This window comes from Terrapene carolina, unplaced genomic scaffold, assembly GCF_002925995.2.
Source record: "Terrapene carolina triunguis isolate 2854851 unplaced genomic scaffold, T_m_triunguis-2.0 Scaffold113, whole genome shotgun sequence".
Lineage (NCBI taxonomy): Eukaryota > Metazoa > Chordata > Testudines > Emydidae > Terrapene > Terrapene triunguis.
In genome coordinates, this window is record NW_020664464.1 from 6,573,003 (window position 1) to 6,597,850 (window position 24,848).

Sequence of the window (24,848 nt, forward strand, 5' to 3'; positions counted from 1 at the left end):
CAGAGCATCTGATGGCTCCCCAGAACTGACTCTTTTATTCAATCTGCAGAGAGACTCTGTAGATCCTCTGTGACTTACGCAGCTATCAGGGGATCCAGTGAGTATGGGGATGGACTTGTCCCTGCAATGATAGAACAATTTGAGATGAGCTCAGTGAGGGGTCCTGGCAGAGTTTTCTTTCCTTTATCTCTCCCACTCATGGCTTTTTTTCCAAAGGAGAGTCTGGTTTGCCCAAAATATGGGTGATCTTGCCAAAGAGCTAAATTAATTATTCAACTTTTTCTTTTTAAAGAAAGGCAGAAACTAGTGTAGCAGCTCCTAGACTGGGCTATGTGCTTTTTAGAAGAAAACTTTTTAGAATGAATATTGATATGTTTTGCCCCTTGTACTGGAAGGGATAATGAGGCAGACACACACTCAGGAGGAATCAGTCCCAACTGAATTGCATCTCATAACTCTGAATAAAGTAACAAAGTAAACAGGAACCAGCTCAGCAAAGTTATTTTGCAGACAGGAATCAAGATTCCCCATAAAGGTAAAGGGTGTTTGGAGGAAAGACTGTGGATTCTGTGATAAAGAAAGGAAGAAGAGCATGTCCAATGTACTACAGGCCTATAAATCTGTAGTTGCTGGGCTCTCTCATGACTTCCCTTTTGCTGATGTCTCCAAATCTTCAGGAACATTTCTTCTTGTTTTCAAGTGTCTTGCATCTCTGTAAGTGTATCAGCTGTATTCCACTTCGTTGTAACTATGTCTTATTGGGTAGCAGCCCTCTTGGCTTTTGAGGAAATCCTCCTGAACCAGCATTTCTCTGTTCCAGATTTTGCCTTTTCAGGCATGCATATGGTATGGGGGATATAGTCACTGAGGTTCAGGCAACCAGGGCCCAGGATCTATGAGCAGTATGGGCCGGAACTCACTTCTTCCCTCAGTAGAGTGGGACAGCATTGACTCAGTGCCAAGCTGGCCTCTATCTAGGATTTTTGGGAGCAGAGTTGCTAGGAAATATAGACAGCAGCCCACTTGTCATCATGGTCTCTGGAAAGTACCCTGGTTTTATCTACTCCCTTATGTCCCAGATTCCCCCCACGTTCAGGAAGAGCAGGAAGGAGGTTGGTTAAGATGATGAGATTTTTTTTTCCTGAAAATGTACCCAAGTTAACCCATTTGTCTTAGTTTGTTTTGCTTTGTAATTGTTTTAAAGGCAAACATCTCTAAGGAGGATCTGCACCAGTTTCTAAAAAGAGTGTGGATAGTTGGGAGTGACTTGCTGGGGCAAACTGAAACAAAGCTCCTAACAGGGTAAATATCTTTTGAAGTCCAAAGGCATGGCTTTTATTTGTTTGTTCTTTGGCCTGCCACAGAGCTATCAGGAATACTTCTAAGGGGTCAAGACTGCATTTAGATTCATACACATACAGAAAATGACACCAAATTTCAGATGGCAACATAACTTTTTATGTTGTTAATGTTTTGTAAAGCACGTTGAGATTCCTGATGGAATGCAAATTACTATCACCGTGGGAGAAATCCTGGCCTTATTGGAGTTAATGACAGTTTTGCTATTGACTTCAAAGGGGCCAGAGTTTTACTCTGTCTTTATTTAACTAATAGGACAAACTTGGGTTTTGCCAGATAAAACAGCAAAGACACATCACATGACAGTGATGTGAGATGACTTTTCATACAGCCTGAAAGTTACTTCAAGACTATGTAATATTCTACTAGCTGGGCAGGGATGGACCACATCGCTACTATTGTAGATGACTACCACTTTCCCTGACATTCCAAAGAGCACCTAAAATCTTCAGGAAGTAGTGTTTGAAATGTGGCGCATGGCAATTTGTGTGGAGCTATTCCTGCAGTCTATGAGCCTGATGGAAAGCCCTGTGGAGTTAATGGAAAAATTCCCATTAACTGCAATTGACGTTGGATCAGGCACTATAAATGGCTTCATCCATCACTGACTTTAGTGAGAGTTTCACTTGCTTAAGTGCTGCAGCAGTAGGCCCCATGTCATTATGGAATGCCTGTCCATCTTGGTGTTGGGGTACTGTGGTGCTGAATGGTGCCATTTCTTTTGAAGACCCCTGACAATTTTTTCCTGAATTTTAGGAGTGTTAATTCCAGTTTCCTGGCTGAATTCCAACTCAGTTATTCATATTCCAATACAATTATGTTCTTCTTGCAGTTTCATGTAGATATAGAATTTTTCTTCACTTCCTCTTGTGCACTAATTTCTAGTGTTGCTGCATGCTGCTAACCAAATGAGTGTTACCTCATGAAAGTGGCTGATTTGGGGGGGGTTGCAAAATCCTCCTTTCATATCCCTTTCTTACTTGGTAGGGCCAAATCTTGTTGGTTTTATTTGCTTGTGAGTATATAATCTGTGTGCAGCAGCTACATACGAGAATTAATTTTAGTCAGAGATTTATACATTAACAGATTTTTATTGGTGACGCACAATTTCTGGAAAGAACTGCACCAGAACTAACAATAAGCATTCATTTAAATAATTAACTCCTATGCAGCTATAACAGTGATTCACATGCTGTAGTCTCTGGATCACCAGCACTCGTGGTCTGTAGAATGTTTGATGGCAGGCCCTGAAGAACTGTCAGGTGAGATTGTCCTGGCACTCCTTGTTTCTGTCTGGTCTAGAATATTACAGACAGTTAAGAATATATACTATTCTAATTTTACTTGGCAATATAAACATCTACTGTAGTTGCCACAGGGATATTATACTATTACCCCTTTTTGACCCAAATGGTTAGCTGAAATTCGGGGTCGAGTGGGTTGTTTAGGTTAGGAGGAGAAATTGATGATGGAAACAGGTATTTTTGATGCAGTTCTGCTTATTTATAAAGAATGTACAAAGTCATGTTTCCCTGAACACAGCAGGAGTCAAACAGCAGGATACAATTTCTTTGCTCACAGGTTCAAGTTCCTTTCTAGCCAGCACTCGGTTTTTCTAGCTTTTTTCTCGGGGCCAAGCGTCCAGTGCCTCTGTGGCTGTTTCCATGGTGACATCTAGCTCCGCTTTTCTTGACTTTGTGCCTTTCTTTCACAGACACACAGACCTTCACAAAACAAGGTCCAGTTAGACCCATCCTCCCACATATGCTTTACATGAGCCTTTGTTTTGGATGGTGACAGGTGCCTGCGTTTTAGATGGAGGCTGCTGTTTCAGCTATTTGGTTGCATAAAAGAGCTTAACAGTTTCTTACATTTTTCCCAAATGAAGGGTGGCTGTTACACCCACCAGTGTCAATTAAATTTAGCCCAACCCATAATATGGATGCCTCTACCCAGGTCCTGTTGTGGATTTGCAGACTGTGGACTGCATTTCCCCATCATAGAAAACCAGACTGGAGGGACCATCCAGTGTGACAGGTGCTACTGGTAAAATCCTCAGGAGGCAGGTCAGAGAGCTACAGGGGCAGGTGGGAGAGCTACAAGAGGAGATGGCTAGGCTGAGGAGCATCCGTGCAGAGGAGGAATTCATTAAAAACATGCATATGGAGACCTCCAAGTTTGGGGGAAAAAAAATCCAGCTGGAGAGGACTGTAGTTGCACCACAAGGGGAGAAGGAAACTGCTCCTTTACAGGGCGGAAGCTGGCTGCTGTTTACTTCTGGCAGCAGGCAGTACTCCACTGTTACTCCCAATCCACCATCCAGAGAGAGAAAAAAAATCTGTATGCTGCCCTGGCAATGAGGGATGAGGAATCACCCCCAAAGGGGAAGGAGGAGAATCCATGTGCCCCCAGGCTGGAAGGATTGTAGCCACCACTCCCAAGAGGAAACAAAATGTGTTGGTGGTTGGTGACTCCCTTCTAAGGGCCTGGCCTGGCATCCTGGGAGGCATGCTACCTGCCAGAGGCTCGTATCCAAAATGCTACTGAAATATTGCTGAGGATTGTCTTGCCCTCTGACTACTACCCCATGCTGCTTATCCATGTAGGCACTAATTGCAAGGTATGGCCCTAAGAAGATCAGAAGTGACTACAGGTCTCTGGGAGTGAGGGTGAAGGAGCAGGGAGTGCAGGGGGTGTTCTCATTGATGCTTCTAGTTAAGGGAAGTGGTCTCGGCTGAGACAGACACATCCTGGAGGTAAATACGTGGCTGCATGAATGGTATTGTCAGCAGGGCTTTGGCTTCCTCAACCATGGGATCCTCTTTCGGGAAGAAGGACTGCTGAGCAGAGATGGGGTTCATGTATGAAGGAAGGGGAAGAGCATCTTTGGATACAGACAAGCTAATTTAGTGAGGCAGGCTTTAAGCCAGGTTCGATGGGGACAGAAGACAAAAGCCCATAGTTAAGTCCAAATGTGGAGACCTGGGTGAAGGGTCGGAATCTGGGGGGGAACATAGGAAATTATGGCATGGGCTAGGAGAGACAAGAGGGAATATAGAGGGGAAATCTAACAAACATCTTAGATGTCTGTATACTAATGCAAGAAATATGGGGAATAAACAGGAAGAACGAGAAATACTAGTGAATAATCACAAATATGACATAACTGGCATCCCAGAAACTTGGTGGAATAATTCACATGACTGGAATATTGGTATAGAAGGATACAGCTTGTTCAGGAATCATAGAATATCAGGGTTGAAAGCGTCCTCAGGAGGTCATCTAGTCCAACCCCCTGCTCAAAGCAGGACTAATCCCCAGACAGATTTTTGCCCCAGATCCCTAAATGGCCCTCTCAAGGATTGAACTCAATGCTCAAACCACTGAGCTATCCCTCCCCTCCAAAATAAAGGTCATGGAGTCCAGCCCCCTGCCTTCACTAGCAGGACCAAGTGCTGATTTTGCCCCATATCCCTAAGTGGCCCCCTTAAGGATTGAACTCATAATCCTGAGTTTAGCAGGCCAATGCTCAAACCACTGAGGTATCCCTCAGGAAGGATAGGCAAAGGCGAAAAGAGAGAAGGCATTGCCTTGTATATAAAATATGTATACACTTGCACTGAGGTTGAGATAGAAGGGGGAGGTAGACCTGTTGAACGTCTCTGAGTAAGGTAAAAGGGGTGAAAAAACAAGGGCAATATCAGGGTAGGGGTCTACTATAGACCACCTCACCCGGAAGAAGAGGTAAAGGAGACTATTTTGGAACACCTAACAAAATCATCCAAAACACGGGACTTAGTGGTGATGAGAGACTTCAACTACCCAGATATCTTTTGGGAAAATAATACAGGATTTGGATAACGGTATAGAGAGTACACTTATAAAGTTTGCAGATGATACCAGACTGGGAGGGGTTGCAAGTGCTTTGGAGGACAGGATTAGAATTAAAAATGATCTTGACAAACTGGAGAAATGGTCTGAATTAAATGAGATGAAATTCAATAAGGACAGATGCAAAGTCTTACACTTAGGAAGGAATAATCAATTGCACAAATACAAAATGGGAAATGACTGTCTAGGAAGGAGTACTACAGAAAAGAATTCGGGGGTTATAGTGGATCACAAACTAAATATGAGTCAACAATAGCAAAAAAGTGAGCAGCATTCTGGGTTGTATTAGCAGGACTGTTGTATGCTAGACATGAGAATAATTCTTCCACTTTGCTCAGCACTGATAAGGGCTCAACTGAGTATTGTGTTCAGTTCTGGGCACCATGCTTCAGGAAAGATGTGGACAAATTGGAGAAAGCACAGAGGAGAGCAACAAAAATGGTCTAGAAAACATGATCTATGAGGGAAGATTGAAAAAATTGGGTTTGTTTGGCCTGGAGAAGAGAAGACTGAGGGGAACATGATAACAGTTTTCAAGTACATAAAAGGTTTTTACGAGGAGGAGGCAGAAAAAAATTGTTCTTCTTAACCTCTAAGGATAGGGCAAGAAGCAGTGGGCTTAAATTGCAGCAAGGGAGATTTAGGTTGGACATCAGGAAAAACTTCCTAACTGTTAGGGTAGTTAAGCACTGGAACAAACCACTTAGGCTATCACTCAACTACACAGCTTACAGTGGCGTTGCTGTAGCGCTGCTAGTGCAGATGCTTTAAGCCAACGGGAGAGAGCTCTCCTGTCGACTTAATTACTCCAGCCACCACGAGTGGCAGTAGTTATGTCGGTGCTTAGGTCGGCATAATTTACATCACTCAGGACAGTGGCTTATTCCCACCCTGAGCGACATAACTTATACTGACTTAAACTGTAATGTGTACATAGCCCTAGGGAGGTTGTTGCCAGGGATGGTCTAGATAATACGTAGTCTTGCCTCAGTGCAGGGGACTGAACTAGAGGACCTATCAAGGTCCCCTCCACTCTTACATTTCTATTATTTCTGTGAATATGATCGCTAATGGCAGGGAAGCTGGTCCATGAAACAATCATTTTCATAATGTACAAACATCTCAATAGTTTGAAAAGCCTTCTTCCACACTATAAAAATGGTTGAGAATGCCTGAGATCAACAGGAGAGGCATGTCTGTCTTCAATAATGCCAGCTGGTGACTTGTTCCCACACCACAGAAGTAATTCACTTTGGATTTTGTTTTAATGGAAATACTATTGTGAATAAGGGCATAAGGATTTGGTTATAAAATACTCTGACATCTGCTCTATATAAGTTCAAGGTATTAATAGCAATAATTGAGATTTATATTTTATTCTTATTACTTCATCTTCATTTAAGAAATATTTTATTATTATATGAAATGCAGGCTTGATTTTGAAAGGATCTCAGAAAAAAACTAGTCTTGTTAGACTCTTCAGAATCAGAGGCTAGGTCTACACTACGGGGGGGATTGACCTAAGATACGCAACTTCAGCTACGTGAATAGCGTAGCTGAAGTTGCGTATTTTAGGTCGATTTACCTGGCTGTGAGGACGGCGGCGAGTCGACCACTGCCGCGCCGCCGTCGACTCCGCTTCTGCCTCTTGCCACGGTGGATTTCTGGAGTCGATGGCAGAGCCATCGGGGATCGATTTTATCGCGTCTTCACTAGACACGATAAGTCGATCCCCAATAGATCGATTGCTACCCGCCGATCCGGCAGGTAGTGAAGACGTGCCCAGAGTGTCTGATATGTACAGGTACAGTTGGAATAAATTCAGTAAATATCAGGAGATAACAATGAGGGTCTGGTCCTGCACTCCTGGCCCTGAACATCTAAGACATCAGTTCCTGGCAATAGTAGTTTGGAAGTACAAGGGATGCAGATTCACACCATATAATGGAAAGATTGATTACCACACAATTGGTGGTATTCTCTAGGGAATTGTGAACTTAAAGTAAACCACTTCTGAGGTAAATGTTTTGGTAAATATTTTAAGATATCATAATTTTTATGTAATTAACTCAGACCATTTCTGTAGTAGATTTATAGTTTGAATAAAATAATTTTATTTATAAATATAAATATAAATACGGGCAGTAAGTATATGTATAAATAAATAAATAAAAGTTGGCCTGTGGATAAATTATGACCAATCCAGAAAAATGATCTGAAAATATTTTCATAATAGAGAAAGAGAGTAAATTAAAGCAGTTTGAGGCATTCTACTTTTTGCATTTAAAAAGTGAGCAAAACATTAAGGTAAGAAAACCTAATATACAAAATATATCTGAGTGAATCTGCTGCTTAATTCAAGGTACAAACTTTGTAAAAGTAATTATTAGAAGCAGCAACTGAGACAGAAAAGATTCCAGCATAGGGTGCAGTTTCATTCAGCTGATTTCATTACTTCAGTAGTAAAAGTGCCCACCATCACGAGCTGCAATGAAAGAGGAAAATGGTTCAAACAGAGACAACACTTCAATAGTGAAATATTTAGAAAATGATGATGATTCTGTATCATAAGTCCTAAGTTGTCTTCCAGTAAGCCTAACAAAGAAACTCTTTTTACAAAAGGTTTTACTAAAACTGTTAAACTTTATAGGTGAACAGAGCCAGTGAAAGCAGATAGGGAATCCTGCCTGTCTTCCCCTGCAGAAGACCTAGATCTAAAGATAGCATGGGATAAAAAGGGATGGATTTTCAGGTGTTATGAGTGGAATGTTATCTTGATTGGTATTTGTTTAGAGCAGGCCAGTTTTTATTCCCCTGTCCATTTCATCAATCTATTGAACAATGTCATATCCCTGAGTATATTATATGAGGTGCATATATCACTTTTGTATATCAGCAATATAAACAGGATATTCGCTAATAAAGGATACAACAGAACCTATAGAATAGTTTTTAAATGAAAGCACAGCATGTTTTACCTGTTTTCCCCTAAAACTATTATTTCAATTACTCTAAAAAAAGTGTTTTGTAAAATACCTTAATTTTTAAGCCTTTTTGTGAGTTGGTCCATAATCAGAAAACATCTTCTCATTTCCTCACGGATGATCTCCCAGGCACACAGGCTGTATTGCTTTTCTTTCAGGAAATTGTCTACCATATGGAAATATTTCTTCACTTTCAGCCTAGTGAAGTCTTCATTTTGTGGGTAGGTTGTCTCCATCTTTTTTTCTCCATCGAACCATGTCTTCAGCAGCTCAATTTGCTGGTGAAGTCCATTTTGGAATGCAACTATGGAACTCCTATCCCAGGCAGTTTGGATGTGACTTTTGCTGAAGATATTGAAGATCTGTTGGAGGATCTCCTGGATTGCCACCATGGCATTCTCCTTCTGGAACTCTCTGGAGCTGAGAACATTCTGGAGGGATATGAAGTTTGAATTTTCATTTAGACATTGCACAGGAAATTGTCCTCCCATTTTTTCCAGAAGCTGTAAACTAGCTTGGTTCACTTTGTTTTGCTGGAAGTGAAGCATGTTACAGTCCACAGATGAGTTTTCGGTGAAGAGCAGGACAAGGCAAATGTGCAGGAAACTCCGGGTGGTCATGCTGATGATGACTTAGATTCCCTGTTTGTGTGTAGAGACTGGAAGACTGGAGATTGTGCAATGTCTTTCATAGGCTGATGTGTGGTATTTTTACCCATGTCTCTGAATTTAAGTATTCTGTAGTTTTTCTTTCATCACATTCTGCATCTCAAGGTTCCCATTAGCTAATTAGGACTTTTTATTTTTACTTTTCTGTTTTTTTTTAAATACTTCTGTTAGTTGGTACTTTTCAGTGTTTCTTTCCTTTTTAAAAGAAAGTGAGCAAATTATTAAAAGCATAACAAGTTGCCTAATATCTGGTATTATTTATATTATTGCTATAGCAAATTTCCTTTTGATCTGAAACATTTCCCAAACTGAAAATAGATCAGTTTAGCTGTACTAAGAAATGAAAGTCCCTTGTAAAAAGCCATCTGTGTCCCCATCTCCTCCTAACCTTAATTCAGAACTCCCTTTAAACTTTACTAATCAAAGTAGTTTAATGAGTACATAAACTGATAATGGAAGAGTAAACACACTTGGAGAGGTTTGGGGCCAGATCCCAAGGACTAGTCCTTTGCTGGCCAGAATGACTCAGAAGGCTTATGGCTAAATGTGGCATAACAATGTGTTCTTAATATTGTTTCTTTTTTCTATCCATCCCCATCGCCTCCTCCACTGCATGCTACACCTACATGTTATGTCTTGTCTTTTAGCTTTTTTCAGGCAGGAACTGTCTTTTACTGTATGTCTTTGTGCAGTGAGCTTAGCAGAATAGTGCTCTGATTTTGCTTACGACCCTGAGCACTACTGCATTACAAATAAATTATAATAGATTACTCAGAACTGTCTACATGCAGATGTCAGCATAGAGCACATAGACCCACAGAAAACTTTCTTCTGTAGCATAATAACAGCAAGTCCAAGAGAAACAAAAATCCTCTTTCCAGATAATATTCGTGATATATCCTATGGACCACATAATCTCATCATGCTCCTGCGGACTTGTCTTTGAGTCTCTACCAATCTTTACATTAGTCGGTAATATTTTCTTTTCTTCTTCACCCTGGTTTAACTAATCATGTTTCTAAATTACTTAGGAACCTCTTTTAATTGTAAAGATAACTTTTTTCCATTGGGGATAATTACAATTTACAACAGTCCAGACTTAGGGCTTGTCTACACTACCGCGGTAGTTCGACGGCTGGCAATCGAACTTCCGGGTTCGATTTATCGCATCTGGTCTGGACGCGATAATTCGAACCAGGAAGTGCTCGCCGTCGACTGCGGTACTCCACCTCAGCGAGAGGAGTACCGCGGAGTCGACGGGGGAGCCTGCCTGCCGCGTGTGGACCGCGTCTGAACCGCGGTAAATTCGAACTAAGGTATGTCGACTTCAGCTACGTTATTCACGTAGCTGAAGTTGCGTACCTTAGATCGAATTGGGGTGTTAGTGTAGACCAGGCCTTAGAAAGTTTCTTTACACTAGTTAAAATTTCCAGTTTCGAGTAATTGTGATGCAACAAATAATTATAATTATCAAAGGTGAACTCTAGTGACCAAAATTAAACTTTTATTCATAATAGTCTTGCAGAGACTCAACTTCTATGGGAGGAAGGGGTGGGGCAGCTGGCTATTATATTCTTTTGCACTGCTGGATGTTAAGACATTTTTTCTACTTGGAAAATTGAGTGTGTTGGAGATGGAGTCAGATACACTAAACATGGAACCCATAGTGCTGCTTTTTGTTTAAAAAATCATTTAGTTTTCAGATTTCAGAGTGGTAGCCGTGTTAGTCTGTATCAGCAAAAAGAACGAGGAGTACTTGTGGCACCTTAGAGACTAACAAATTTATTTGGGCATAAGCTTTCATGGGCTAAAACCCACTTCATCGGATGCATGCAGTGGAAAATACAGTAGGAAGATATATATACACAGAGGACATGAAAAAATGGGTGTTGCCATACTAACTATAAAGAGAGTAATCAGTTAAGGTGGGTTATTCTCAACAGGAGAAAAAAAAATGTTTGTAGTGATAATCAGGATGGCCCATTTCCAACAGTTGACAAGAAGGTGTGAGTAACAGTAGGGGGAAAAATTAGCATGGGGATATAGGTTTTACTTTGTGTAATGACCCATCCACTCCCAGTCTTTATTCAAGCCTAATTTAATGGTGTCAAGTTTGCAAATGAATTCCAATTAATTAATTAATTAAAGAAAGTAACAGAACGCCACTAGCGGTCACCTTCAGCCCCCAACTAAAACCTCTCCAGCGCATCATCAAGGATCTACAGCCTATCCTGAAGGACGATACCTCATTCTCACAGATCTTGGGAGACAATTCTTGACATCTGATTTGTGTCCATTTATTCTTTTGTGTAGAGACTGTCCAGTTTGGCCAATGTACATGGCAGAGGGGCATTGCTGGCACATGATGGCATATATCACATTGGTAGATGTGCAGGTGAAAGAGCCTCTGATAGTGTGGCTGATGTGATTAGGTCCTATGATGGTGTCCCCTGAATAGATATGTGGACAGAGTTGGCAACGGGCTTTGTTGCAAGGATAGGTTCCTGCATGAGTGTTTTTGTTGTGTGCTGTGTGGTTGCTGGTGAGTATTTGCTTCAGGTTGGGGGGCTGTCTGTAGGCGAGGACTGGCTTGTCTCCCAAGATCTGTGAGAGTGAGGGATCGTCCTTCAGGATAGGTTGTAGATCCTTGATGATGCTCTGGAGAGATTTTAGTTGGGGGCTGAAGGTGACGGCTAGTGGCGTTCTGTTACTTTCTTTAATTAATTAATTAATTGGAATTAATTTGCAAACTTGACACCATTAAATTAGGCTTGAATAAAGACGGGGAGTGGATGGGTCATTACACAAAGTAAAACCTATTTCCCCATGCTAATTTCCCCCCCTACTGTTACTCACACCTTCTTGTCAACTGTTGGAAATGGGCCATCCTGATTATCACTACAAAAGTTTTTATTCTCCTGCTGAGAATAACCCACCTTAACTGATTACTCTCGTTAGAGTTAGTATGGCAACACCCATTTTTTCATGTCCTCTGTGTATATATATCTTCCTACTGTATTTTCCACTGCTTGCATCTGATGAAGTGGGTTTTAGCCCACAAAAGCTTATGCTCAAATAAATTTGTTGGTCTCTAACGTGCCACAAGTACTCCTCGTTCTTTTAGTTTTGAGAGTAATACCTCACTTAAAACTGTATGTGGATTTGTAAAATGAAGGAAGTCCCATATGGATGGGTTGGGTGAATTTTCTATTTTGGCTGAAGGAGGTTTTCATGATAAAATGTTTACTTTCCTTTCACTTTCTTATTAACAACCTATATTATGAAAAAGGCCATTATTTTTAAAATCTAATTGACTTTGCACCATATACGCTTTTTATCATTGGTTTTAAACTTTTGCATTTCACTCAGCGAGGACTGGTAAAGTAGACTGGTCTAGTCAATCAAATTAAATTCCTTTGGTCAGCTTCACTTTCTTCTTCTTATGTCCCAGCCTGAGGCTGGTGCATTGGAGTTTCCATCTCTATAGGAAAGTGGTTTGGTTATTGTAATCCAAAAAAGAAAGCTATTTTCACTGAAATGAAAAATGGAAAAAACCTCATGACCACATGCATAATTATATTGGTTTGGCTAAATCCCCCCCAGGAGCAATATGCACATTCTTTTCATGTAATCTATATTTGAGGCCTTAACTGTTTGGCAGTGTGTCTTTCAAGACATGAAAGCATTAGAGTGTGCATCTAAAATATCAGATTTCCAGTACTGCCATGAATTTATGCACCTTATTCTCTCACAATTTTCAATGGGACTTCTGGGAGCATAGCATATCCCATAGTAAGATCAAGCCCCAAAAGAGGATGATTAAAAGAGAGAAACCAGTTAAGAAGGATGCATATTTACAAACTCTTAGTAACAAATTAAATAAATAGTCATGCTAGTAAAGAGAAATCTTTTTAAATAAATCTGTATATTAAAAGCGAGTAAGCATATAGGTAGTGTAGTTCCATGGGGAAAATTAGTTAATTGTAAAGCCCTCAGCTCTTGCCTCCAAGATCCATACTTGGAGGAGTTGTTGTGGCAGTGCCTCTGATCTGCCCTGGGTTGGGAGAGGGGAAGGGGGAGGGGGAGGGAGAGAATGTGTGTGTGTGTGTGTGTGTGTGTGTGAGTATTGGCATATAGAGTCAGCTGCCTACAAGCATCGTTCCCTCCTTTCCTGGGTTGCAGGAGTAGTTCTGCATGGAACATGGAATTAGAAATATGGAGGTGAGTGGGAAGGGACTAGGCTGGACTCTGCTGAGGGTGCACCCTATGAGCTACATCTCCCTTCCACCAGCCCCACATAGATTATTCTTTAATGGAAATCCCAGAGGAAGCTGTAGCCTGATGGAATACTAGTAGTGTGGCTGTCATGGAGCTAAGCTACTAGAGATCAGAAGGGGCTCTCGTGCTCCTGAAAAGATGCAAAAGCGAAGAGCGCCTGTGCAGAGATCCTGAATATTCCCTGCATTCTACGTAGAAACCAGAGAATTTTCTGTATTTGGGAAAAGAAGCTGGTTCCATGGGAAATGGGGCAAACTTCTCCACCACCCCAATCCTGGTGAAACAAGTTGAATGGAACTGTGTGCGGAGTTCTGGTGGAGTATTCCTCTCTTTCTTTTTGATCCCCTAGGATGTGTTTTCTCACAGGAGGGGCAACTGAGCCAAGAAATGAGTGGTGTCCCCAAGAAGGAAGAAGCTAGTGTAGCATCTCGCACACTGGGGTATGTACTATTGACTGGACAATTGAATGAGGGGGAATACGGTTCCCTTGCACAGATGTCGATAATGGAACAGTTAGACATTATGAAGAATCAGTCCCATAAGTAACAAGGTAAATGGGAACCTGCACAGCAAAGTTGTTTCATAATTAAGAGCCAAGATTTTACCATAAAAATTTAAGTAGTGGTATGGAATACACGATAAAGAAAGGAACAAGAAACCCTCCATTCAGGGCAATCCTTCCAGGCCTATACATTTGGAACTGTTTGGTAGTTTGATGTCTTCCCTTTTGAAGGTAAAATTCATGTTATGTGATTTCTGGTTGTTTTCAAGGCTATTGCATCTCTGTCAGTATATTTCCCCTTTTCTATTTCATTGTAACTTTTTTCTGTTGAGTAAGACATTAGTAACGTATATAGCAGACCCCCCACGCAGTGTATAACATTTAGAATTGTATAATAAAGACACCCAGCATGGTTGATTTAGGTTGAAAGCCTGGCCTCATGGACTCTGAGTTCTAATTCTGGCTGTCACTCTAGGATATTGAACAAGTCAGTTATACTTTCAGAGCCAAAGTTTATCTATAAGATGGGAATAGTAATATGTGACATAAGTTATAGATAATTAAGGTTTAGCAAAGGGCTTAGAGATTCCCAGATATAAGGTTTTATCTAAATCAGAGGTTCTCAAACTGAGGGGAACACCCCCTGGAGAGGCACGGAATATATTCTGGGGAAGTGTGAGAAGCTTTTTGGGGAAAATAAAAAACTTACCGCAGGCATTTTACTCACACCAATGAATAACTAGCAAAGCTGATTCCTCCAGACATATCAGGTCTCCAGATGGTGCTGTGCATTTGACATGGATTTCTGCTATGCTTGCATAGCATTATACAAAGTCATTGCCATATGTACGTTAATCTGTTTGCTATGACATGGTATGCACATTTAATTGTAAGCATGAACCACAATCGCAGTTTTGCGTTTGCTCTTATTACAATCGATCATTGGCTTATTGGTGCAATTTGTGGAATTTCTCTGCTCCAAAAAACAGGTGCACCCATCACACTAGTAACAATGGTGTGATGCCAGTAAGCAGTATATCACTTAAAATGTACACAACTATATACTTAAATGGCTCTGTTTGAATCAATGACTTACTGTTTTTAATATTAGTGAGAGTTTCATGTTGATATTTGTTTTCAGTATATGTACTTGTGTGGCAGGAGGGGGGACGTAAACTACTAGACACAAAGAAGGTGGGGAGAAATCAAATAAGTTTGAGAACCACTATGAGAATATTATCATAATTTCATCTTTTGAATATTTGTCTGATTGGACAAACTTGTGCATTTCTACATAGCACAGTTGTGGCACATGGCATCATGGTCAGGGCCGGCTCTGGCTTTCTGGCCGCTCCAAGCGAAAAAAAAAAACACGGCGGCCACAAACGGCAAAGCAAAAAAAAACAACAAAAACCTGCGGTGCGGCTGGAGGCAGGGGGATTCCCTGCCCTGCAGATGTGCCCCGGCTAGCGGGGGGAGGGGGAGGGAGCGGGGGGGAGAGAGAGAGAGAGAGAAGGGGGGCGGCCAGGGCTTCAGTGGGGCGCTGCCACGCGGCCCCGACCACTGTGCCGCCTGCCGGGAGGCTCCGCGCCGCTCCAGTTGACTGGGAGGGAAGGACGCGGGCTGCCCTGCCGAGCTTGCTGCAGGGCGCTCCCGTCCTCCGCGCCGCCGCCCCCTGCAGGGTGGCCGGAGCGGAACAACAACAAAAAAAAGTGGCCATGCCGCCCTAGGATTGGGCGGAATGCCGCCTCCTACAAGCTGCTGCCCCAATCACCAGCTTGCTCGGCTGGTGCCTGGAGCCGGCCCTGATCATGGTGCTGAGAGTCAATATTTCAGACAGCTTGAAAGTTAATACCCTGTAATGTGTTTCTAAGTGGGTAGGGATGGAGCAGAAGGCATCATCACTTTGTCCTGACCTTTTAAACACCCAGAGCTTCAGGAAGTGATCCAGGTGATCCAGTAGGTGACACTTTTATGAGGACACCCTAAGTAGTCTACCCTGAATAATTGGAGGACTAGGCCCTAAGTCAATACTGAATCCATGTCCAGCATGTTATTAGGGGGCACTTTAATGCTGGATGTTATCTTCTGGAAGAAATGTAGATCAAAGTGGGAATCGTGGGGCTCCCTAGCTCAGAGGTAACTGGAGAGGGAAACAGAAATTTGAAGCCCTGAGTTGAGGATGAAATTGGAAACTCTAAGAGGGATGGTCTTGGGCCTGAAGGGCCAAAGTAGACCACACCTCCTAAAGAGTTAATAAGTTGGACTGCAGCCAGGGGAACTGTAAGTACTCTGGACTGCAAACATATTATTGGGAGTGCCAGGAGGGAACTGAGGGCAGCATGCCTGCCAGGACACACTGTCCCAAAAGCTCATCTGCTCTTTTTATAACTGTGTTTTATGGCAGAGATCAGAAACATTTCTGAGAGGCAAGATTATAAATCTGCTTCAATCATACAGTTTACAGATTGAGAATAGATTATTAAAGTTGGCAACTTTATGGTGAGAGCATAAACTTGTGTATTTGTTAAGGGACCAGGAAACAGGAAAACTGTGTTCTAATCTTGCTTTGAAATCGACACATTGTAAGACTTAGGTTGCCCACCCAACGTTAATTTAGCCCCCTTGTGCATCTGTGTTATGACAACTCAACATCAACCCCACACAGCGATTAGTGTTTGAGGGAAAATAAACAGGCAAAGGACTGAAGTGCAAAAGGGGCACTGAGTTGAAGTTGTGGTGCATGGAGTCACAGTGAATTTAGGTCCTGATTCGGCAATGTACTTAAGCATGTTCACAACTTTAAGCACTGACTTCAATGGGACTGTTCATATGCTTAAGGTTAGGCATGTGCTTAAGTACTTTTGTTGAATGGGTATATTAAGACAGAACAATAATGGGCTTTTTATTGGTTCATTTTTGTAAAAATGAAATTAGTAGAAATCACCACTATAATGAGCTGCTATTTTAAAAGTAAAATTATATTTTAATTTTTATGTAAAATTTAATAAAGATAAAATATCTCTGATAAAAACATAAATAAATAACTAGAAATTGACCAATAGATAAATACTGTTATAAAACCAGTAAAATGATCTGAAAATGTTTTCATAATACACTAAGAGAATAAATATTAACAATAATTAAAAATTCTAGTGCACTTCATTTTAAATAACATAGAAAGGAATTATATGCTGTGTTGTTGTAGCCATGTCAGTCCCAAGATATTAGAGAGACAATGGGGGTGAGGTAATATCCAATATTGGACCAATTACTCATTTCAGTTCTTCAAAAAAGGTTAATATGTTAGTTTCTAAAGATTATTGTGAGTTAGCTCCTACTCTGAAAGCATCTTAATTCTACTTGGATTTTGTAGCCAGCACTGCGAGCGAACTGTTTGTCTGTTCCAAAATAATGGATATCCCTACAGTGCCAGCCTCAGTAGCTGTAGGCCATGCTTCCTAAAAATGGTACCCCACTTTCCATCATTGCAACCAAACAAGTCTCCTGCTCAGCTTCTTGGTGAGTCCATGTTGGAGCTTCTATCACAGCCAACATGGGATATATTTTTGCAAAAAATGTAGGAAATCTGTTGGAAGAGTTCCTGGATTGCCACCTGGATGTTTGTCTTCAGAGACTCTGAAGTGAAGTGTGTTACTGGATTGCCAACTGGATGTTCTTCTTCAGAGACATTGAAGTGAAGTGTGTTTAGGGTGATCAGATGTCCTGATTTTATAGGGAAAGTCCCGATATTTGGGGCTTTTTTTTATATAGCCTCTGTCCCGATTTTTCACACTTGCTATCTGGTCACCCTAAGTGTGTTACAGTTCAGAGATGCAATTTTGGTGGAGAAGAGCAATATAATGCAAATGTGTAGCTAACACCTAATGTCAGCGATAATTAAGAAATTTTATGATTCATTCCTTTCTTTTTAAAATGCTTCTTTGTCTTCTGACTTTTTTTCACCAATATACTTCATTTTGCATTTTAAAAAGTGAGTAAACCAATAAAGTATTATCACATAAAATGTAACGTGTAATTAGAAGTTCATAATAGAGTGAGTCAATTGCACAGAGCAAGGTCAAGAGTTATAGAGTCTCAGAAGTCACTGTTGGAGGAGGCAATGGAGGAGGGATTCCATTCCACAGTGCAGTTTGATTCAACTGTTTTAACAAATCCAAAGTTGTAACATCAGCTGGAATGAAAAGGAGACTTGTTAAAACACATAAGAATGTGGCATAATTTTAAAAACCTCAACAAATTAAATGAAAATATCTTTCCTATACAGTATATCACCGGTTTTCTAACCAATTGTTCATATTTTTACATGTCTCCCTGAAGCGTCTCAGGGCTGGCAATATGAGAAATAATTAAACATACTCCATAAGTAGAAGAATGTAAGTATTATTTGATGGTGCTGGTGAGGTGACTAACAGTTCTGGATATATACAATTTATTGCATGTTCGCCATTTAGCCATTGCATAAGACCATCTCACATATGGTGGTTTACAAACATGTGCAAACATAAATAATAGTAGAAATACTTCCAAATGCTATTACAAATCTATGTAATTACAAATCCATTTTCAGCACAAGATGGGAAGAGCCTGATGTTGCTTCAGTGGATATCAGTTGCAATTTAGCCAATAATTATGTGGTATAAGGACTAGGTCCTATTTAATAACACTTAAAATATTATTGGCTATCTCTGTCCAGCAGTATAATTGACAGTAATGTTAATTCAGTTACTGTAGGCAAAAGTTTTGTACTATACCTTAATTTTTAAGCCTTTTACTGAATTTCTCAATCAGCAGAAAAAATCTCTGCACTTCAACGTGGATGATCTCCAAGGCACATGGACTGTATTGATTTTCTTTCAGGAAAGCGTCTGTCCCCTGGAAGTATTTTCTCACTCTCTGACTGGTGAGCTGAAGGTCCTCACTTTCCAGGCTGGTTAACTCTTTCTCTAGACTATCTGTGCACCCAAACATACTTCCAGCGGCTGAATTTGCTGATAAAGTCCATTTTGGAACCTGGCTATGGAGCTCCTATCCCAGGCTGTTTGGGTGAGGTTTTTGCTAAAGATAGTGAAGATTTCTTGGAGGATCTCTTGGATTGCCACATCAGCATTTTCCTTCTGGGACAGTTGGAGTTGGACAACATCCTGAGTGGGCTTGAAAGCTTTCATTTCATTTATGAATTGTGAGAGGAAATTTTCACTCATTTTCTTCAGAAGCTCTAAGCTCTCTTTGTTCACTTTGTTCTACTGGAAATGAAGAATGGTACAGAGCTGAGATGAGATTTCAGTGGAGAAGAGCAGTACAAGGCAAACATTCAGCAAACACCTGAGTTTCATCTGTGTGAGCCCATTAAGATAATCACTGGTGTTCCTAAGGCAAGAATTTTGTCTGTAAAGTCAGTATTATTGGTGATACTACACAAAGAGAACCTACCTTGTTTCTCAGATGCCAGGCTGAACTGACAATTAGGTAAAAACTAAAAACTGAGCAAATATCATTTAAAGGCAATTAGTTACTAACCATGCTGACCCCACAGTATTATATTTTTAGCAATCTGATTTTAAGAGCACAGATGCATTTTGAACTATACTTTTATTTGTAAATTTATACTTCATCCACTTAACCAGCAGGAGGAAACTGTTCCCTTTCTGAATAGGCAGCGAAAATCATAAAAGACTCCTATCAACTGGTAATTTTCCTTCATACCCTGCTTCATTTGAGAGAAGGAAATAGTGTAGGTATATTTAAAGTTGCTTAATCCAGGAGTAACTATGGGAGTAACATCCTGGGCCCTCAGGAAATATTGGTTAATCTGCACTTTTCAGATTTCGTGCAGCTTAAAGAGTACATTTAAAATGTTGATGCCGGCCCAGAGGGGTTAAAAGCAGCCCTGAAGAGGGGTTACAAGCAACCCTGTGGCTGGGAAAGGCTGATTGGGGAAGCAGCCGCAGCTGGCCCTATAAAGGGTGATACGGGTGATACTGTCAAAGAGCATAACTGACTTCTCTGCTCAGCATTGCCCTTTTTTTATTAAAGGTCGGATGGAATGCATGGGAATAGGTCTACCCCCCAGCACTGAATAGGTTTGAGGTAGTTTAAAAATCAAATTCAGTGTTCACCATTTTTGCTGGTTCCTTGTCTTTTAACTTTTGCTTTCCCCTTGGCTTGGGCAGGGAAACTCATCTGGTTTGTTTAACTCTCTTCACTTTCTGTGGTCACATTTCATTTTCTGGTTCTAAAGCCCTAGCACAGGCTGTTTGCTGCAGTTTCCATCATGGCAGGGAAATGTGTTTTAATTCAACAACAAAACTATTTTCATTGAAATTAAAAAAGAAAAATCACATGAAGAAACCACAAAAACATTTCTGTGCATATTAATTTGGTTAGTCTCCCAAGTCTTCCTGCACTTTTATAAGAAATTTCAGATTTTTGCTTCAACTAGATGAAGGTTTCTGTAAAGCAGAGAAAGCAGACTTACCAGAGCCCCCAGACTGCCATGGGCTACGCTCCCCATTCTCCCATTACTTTCCATGGGTGTTGGGGATGTGTATTCCACACCAGGGTGAAGCCCCAAGGAAAGATGTACAAGAGAGAGGGAAATAAGTAATGTGAATACTAGAAGGAGAGGCTAAGGTAACAAAGTAAACCCAGGGCAATAAGGGGAAAGCCAGATCATGTCTTTCAGTAAATCTGCATGTTAACAGCAATTCAGGGGCACTGGAACAATTTTTATAGTGGGGGTGCTGAAAGCCATTGATCAAAAATGTAAACCCCATATATGATGGAAACCATGCAGTCACTTGCTAATATTACTTTAAGCTGCGCACCCCTAGTTCCAACTACCCTGTAGCAAGTATGCAAACAACTAGTTATTAATTGAGGAAAATTAGTTAAAAAGGCCTCCGAGCCTGCTGCAAAGGATCTATGCAGGTATAGGTGCTGACTCCATGGGTGCTGCGGGGCTGGAGCACCCAGGGGGAAAAAATGGTGGGTGCTGAGCACCCACCGGCAGCCCCCCATCAGCACTTTCCCTTCCCTCCCCGCACCTCCCTCCCGCCGCAATCAGCCGTTTCGAGATGTGCAGGAGGCTGGCGGGGAAGAGGGAGGAGCCAGAATGCAATGTGTTTTGGGGAAGAGGCGGAACGGGACAGGAAGACATGGAGCAGGGGTGGGAAGAGGTGAGGTGGGGGCAGGGCGGGGGTGTGGCCTTGAGGGAAGGGGTGGAGTGGGGGCGGTGCCTGGGACCAATCTGGTGCTGGTCGAGCATCCCCAGCACAATGGAAAGTCGGCGCCTGTGCATACAGGGATAGAGCCCTCTGCACATGACTCTTACCTATGCCATGTGGAAGTGTGTGTCGGGTGAGATGAGGTTCCATGGAGTCAGATGCTTTTGCACATAGTTCCCTCTCGGGTTGTTCTCCATACAGTTATGATCCATGTGTGGGGCCTGCAGTGAAATACTCACACTGGGTTGGGGCAGTGAGATAAAGACAATCAAAGGCAACCCAAACTATGGTGTCACTAATAGGAGCCTCTGTAAATTCCTTGAAGTCAACAGATGGCATCCCAGCAGAAGCCTTTGCTTGTCTTTATCTCGGGGTTCTCAAACATTTCATGATGTGGGCCTAATCTTACCAAAATTGTTCTGTGGACCATTTCCCCTCCCATTCAAGATCAGGTAACACCTTTGTGGCAGGCACACCAAATGCTTACAAAGAAAGGTAGTACTAGGAACACATTTATATAATTTGAGTTGTCTTTAAAGGAAAGTGGGAACTGTCAGTTCTCAGAATACCACCATCCAGTACTACATGTACAGCCAGGGGATAATGAACCTCAGACTGGGACCTGCTGGTTTAGAGGCACGTACAACAAGCTAACTCTTAAAACAAACACCTATCATGTCTTGTGGTACAGGGTTTTTTCAGTAGCTGTACCTATCAGGAGTAGACGTTCTTTCCTGCCCAAGTCTCTCTGCCTTCATTCATTCTTTGGTGTAGTTGAAGCCTACAGGTTATATTGACAAAAACAATTCATATGTAAATGATGATAGCCAAAATAGACTGTATGGACAAGTGAAGGATTCTGAACAGATTGGTTCACAACCTCCAAAATGTATCCCCCTCTCTGGTGGAACACGGAAGTCATATAGCACCTAGGAGCCATACAAACTCTTCAGCAAAGTCTAACTGCTTCATGACCCCTATATTGAAGAGTGGAACCTACTGACATTCATTTCCAATGGGGCATACATTCCTGGTTTTTTCCCATAAAGGCAGGTTGCCAAAAAGTGTGAAAATTCACACACAGTTTGTTTTCATGCTCTTTGAACATTTAATGGAATGGTTGTTTTATTTCTCTTAATAACTTTTTAATAAGAAACCTCCAGATTTAGGCTTTGTCCTAGGCAGGGCTAGGATTGAGTAACAGTTTTTCAGAAATACTATCTACAGACCCAAATTTGGTAGAGAGGTAGGTCCTCACTAGATCTGGTGCACTGGCTAGTTTTGTTTTGTTTTTGTTTTTCAATTAATTTTTAACTATTTGTGTTTAGGGTAATTTTTAGTCATTATTCACATTACAACTGAAATTTTGATGCACTGTGCTCATAAACTGGTGGTTGTTGGTGGAACATGCAGTTCATGAACATACAAGCTTGATTTTGGGCCAGCAGGGAAAGGGCAAAAGGGTGCAGCACCAGCTGTTTACAAACCTGACCGACAGGAAGGATGGTTACGTACAAGCTTGATGCTGTTGACGCTGTGAGTCAAGTGTACCCTAGCCTGATTGATGGAGGGGGGAAATTAGGCCCCCACAAGCCTGATTGGTGGCAGATAGGGAGTCTGGGCACTTGGAAACCTGACTGATAGGGAGGCAGTTTGCTCACATATCTCATTAATGGGAGGAAGGGAGGGAGAAAAAGAGGGATGGACAAGCAACTTTGTACCACAATAGCCTGAACTCTTCCCCTTGGAATCCCAGTCTTTCCAACACCCCTTTCATCAGCCTTTTACCGAACTAGTCTATTTCATCACAATGAATTACTGCATCAGACACCCACAATTACAAATGTTGGGGTAAAATAATCTGGTAACAGGCAGAAATGCAACAACTGCAGAGTTGAAGTTGTGGTTTGTGGTCTGTTGGAGTAGTAAAACAAATTACCATAGCTGTTTTTCTTATGGAGTCACTGCTGAATCAGGATTTATATTCACAGTGTATTTCAACCGGTTCTCAACATTAACCACTGATGTCAAGGGAGGCTTATGTACTTAAAGTTAGGCAAATGTTGAAAAGTCCTTTGCTGAACTGGAGTCTTAAGGCAGAACAAGAGAAGATTTTTATTGGGTGTTTACTTTTTTAAATATGTAATTACTGCAAATCACTACTGCTATAGGTTGCTATTTGGTATAAATAAATATTTATTTATAAATATAAAATATCTCTGAAAAATGATAAATAAGAGCAATAAATAAATAAATAGGAGTTGATCAACATCGAAATATTGTTACAAATCCAGTAAAATTGTCTGAAAATAATTTTCACAATACAGGAAGAGAATATAGGTTAGCAATAGTTTAAAATTCAAGTGCCCCTAATGATAAATGACCTAGAAATTGCGATGTTCTTTTTTGTTTTTCATTCTTGCAGCGAAACAGGTCTCCAGAAGTTCCATTTTCTTATGAGTCCATGTTAGGATCTTTAAATGAGACTCATTCCAGGCAGCTAGGGAGAGAATGTGGCACGAGATGTAGGATATCTGTTGGAGGATCTCCTGAATAGCTAATGTCGCAGTCTATTTCTGGGTCTCTCTGGGCTTGAGAAACTTTTGAGGCCACATTAAGTCTCTCTCTTCTTTCTGACTTTATAGGAAAATTATCCTTCCGTTTTGTTTGGAAGTTGTCCTAGTCCACATCTGTAATGCTGAAGCAAATCCTGTTACAGTTCAGAGGTAAGATTTCATTTTTAAGAGCAGCCCAAGGCAACTTCTGAGCAAACGCGTAACATGAATGATTTGGAAATCATAAGGTTTTTCTCATTCGGTTCAAATATTACCTTGTCTTCTGGCATATTTTCAGCAATATCTTTTGTTTTACATTTTCTCATGTGAATAAATCAATCTGTTAATGGCAAGCAGTATATAAGTTGTGCAATTGGAGTTCTGTAGGAGTTGGTCCCTTGTTTAATGCAGGGCGGACTGATAAGAGTTTAGAAAGGTACTGCTTGTAGAATCAACTTAGAGAAAAAGGACTCCAGTGGAGGTGCAGTTTCACTCAGCAGTTTTCATAACATCATTACCTGAAGTATCACATGCTGGAATAAAAAAGGAGAATGATTCAAACATACATACACAGTTTCAAATGTCAAATATAGTTCCTGTTTTTCTAACCAGATGTCAAATCATAAATCCTGAGCCTTACTGCACTTATGATCTTGTGACAATTTTTTTTTTACTAAAACTCTTGAAATGTAGGGGTAAACCAAACAAAAAAAACAGAATAAGTACCCTTGACCATCCTATGTGCAGTGGTAACTGGCAGAATTCGATGGAGGGATTGAAGTGTGTGGACACAGACCCTCCGTTTTCTGGTGGTCGTGACTGGAATGTTGTTTTACTAGGCAGTTGTTGGAGGGAGGCATCTCGCTGTTCTTTTTTAGTTAGCAGTTATGATGTATTTCTATGTTTTTCACATGGAATATTGCGTGTGTGGTATGAAAGCACTAAACTATATGCTACTCTAAAACAGTTTTATTAACATGAGTTTGAAATAGCTGAAATTACTATGGAAGAAAGATTGGGATCTACGTAATACAAGTTATAAAACTACCATCCATCTCTCTTCAGTTGTTTAATTGAAACAATACGATTTAGTTTCCCCAGAAAAATGCAAATATGGTACCTTCATTTTTAAGCCGATCTGTCAGTACATCAAGAATTAGAAAACATCTGGATATTTCTGCACGGATAATCTCCCAGGCACACTGGCTGTATTTCTTTTCTTTCAGGAAATCGTCTATTATTTGGAAGTATCTCTTCAGTTTGAGGCTGGTGAGTAGGAGGTTGTCATTTCCTGGGTAGGTTATCTCCTTTCCCTTCTCAGCACTCAAACACGTCCCCAGCTTCTCAATCTGCTGGTGAAGACC

General features: G+C 41.0%; 1 protein-coding gene across 1 annotated transcript; it reads right to left on the bottom strand.

Annotated features, from left to right (window-relative positions):
* Positions 1-8,287: 8,287 nt before the first annotated feature.
* On the bottom strand, positions 8,288-8,854 carry LOC112102085 (interferon beta-like). The gene has a single exon (XM_024193144.1). The coding sequence runs from the start codon at positions 8,852-8,854 to the stop codon at positions 8,288-8,290; it is 567 nt and encodes a 188-aa protein (XP_024048912.1).
* Positions 8,855-24,848: the final 15,994 nt, after the last annotated feature.

What these genes read in the sequence shown, in the direction of transcription:
- LOC112102085 (XM_024193144.1), bottom strand. Translation starts at nt 8,854, where the DNA reads ATGACCACCCGGAGTTTCCTGCACATTTGCCTTGTCCTGCTCTTCACC.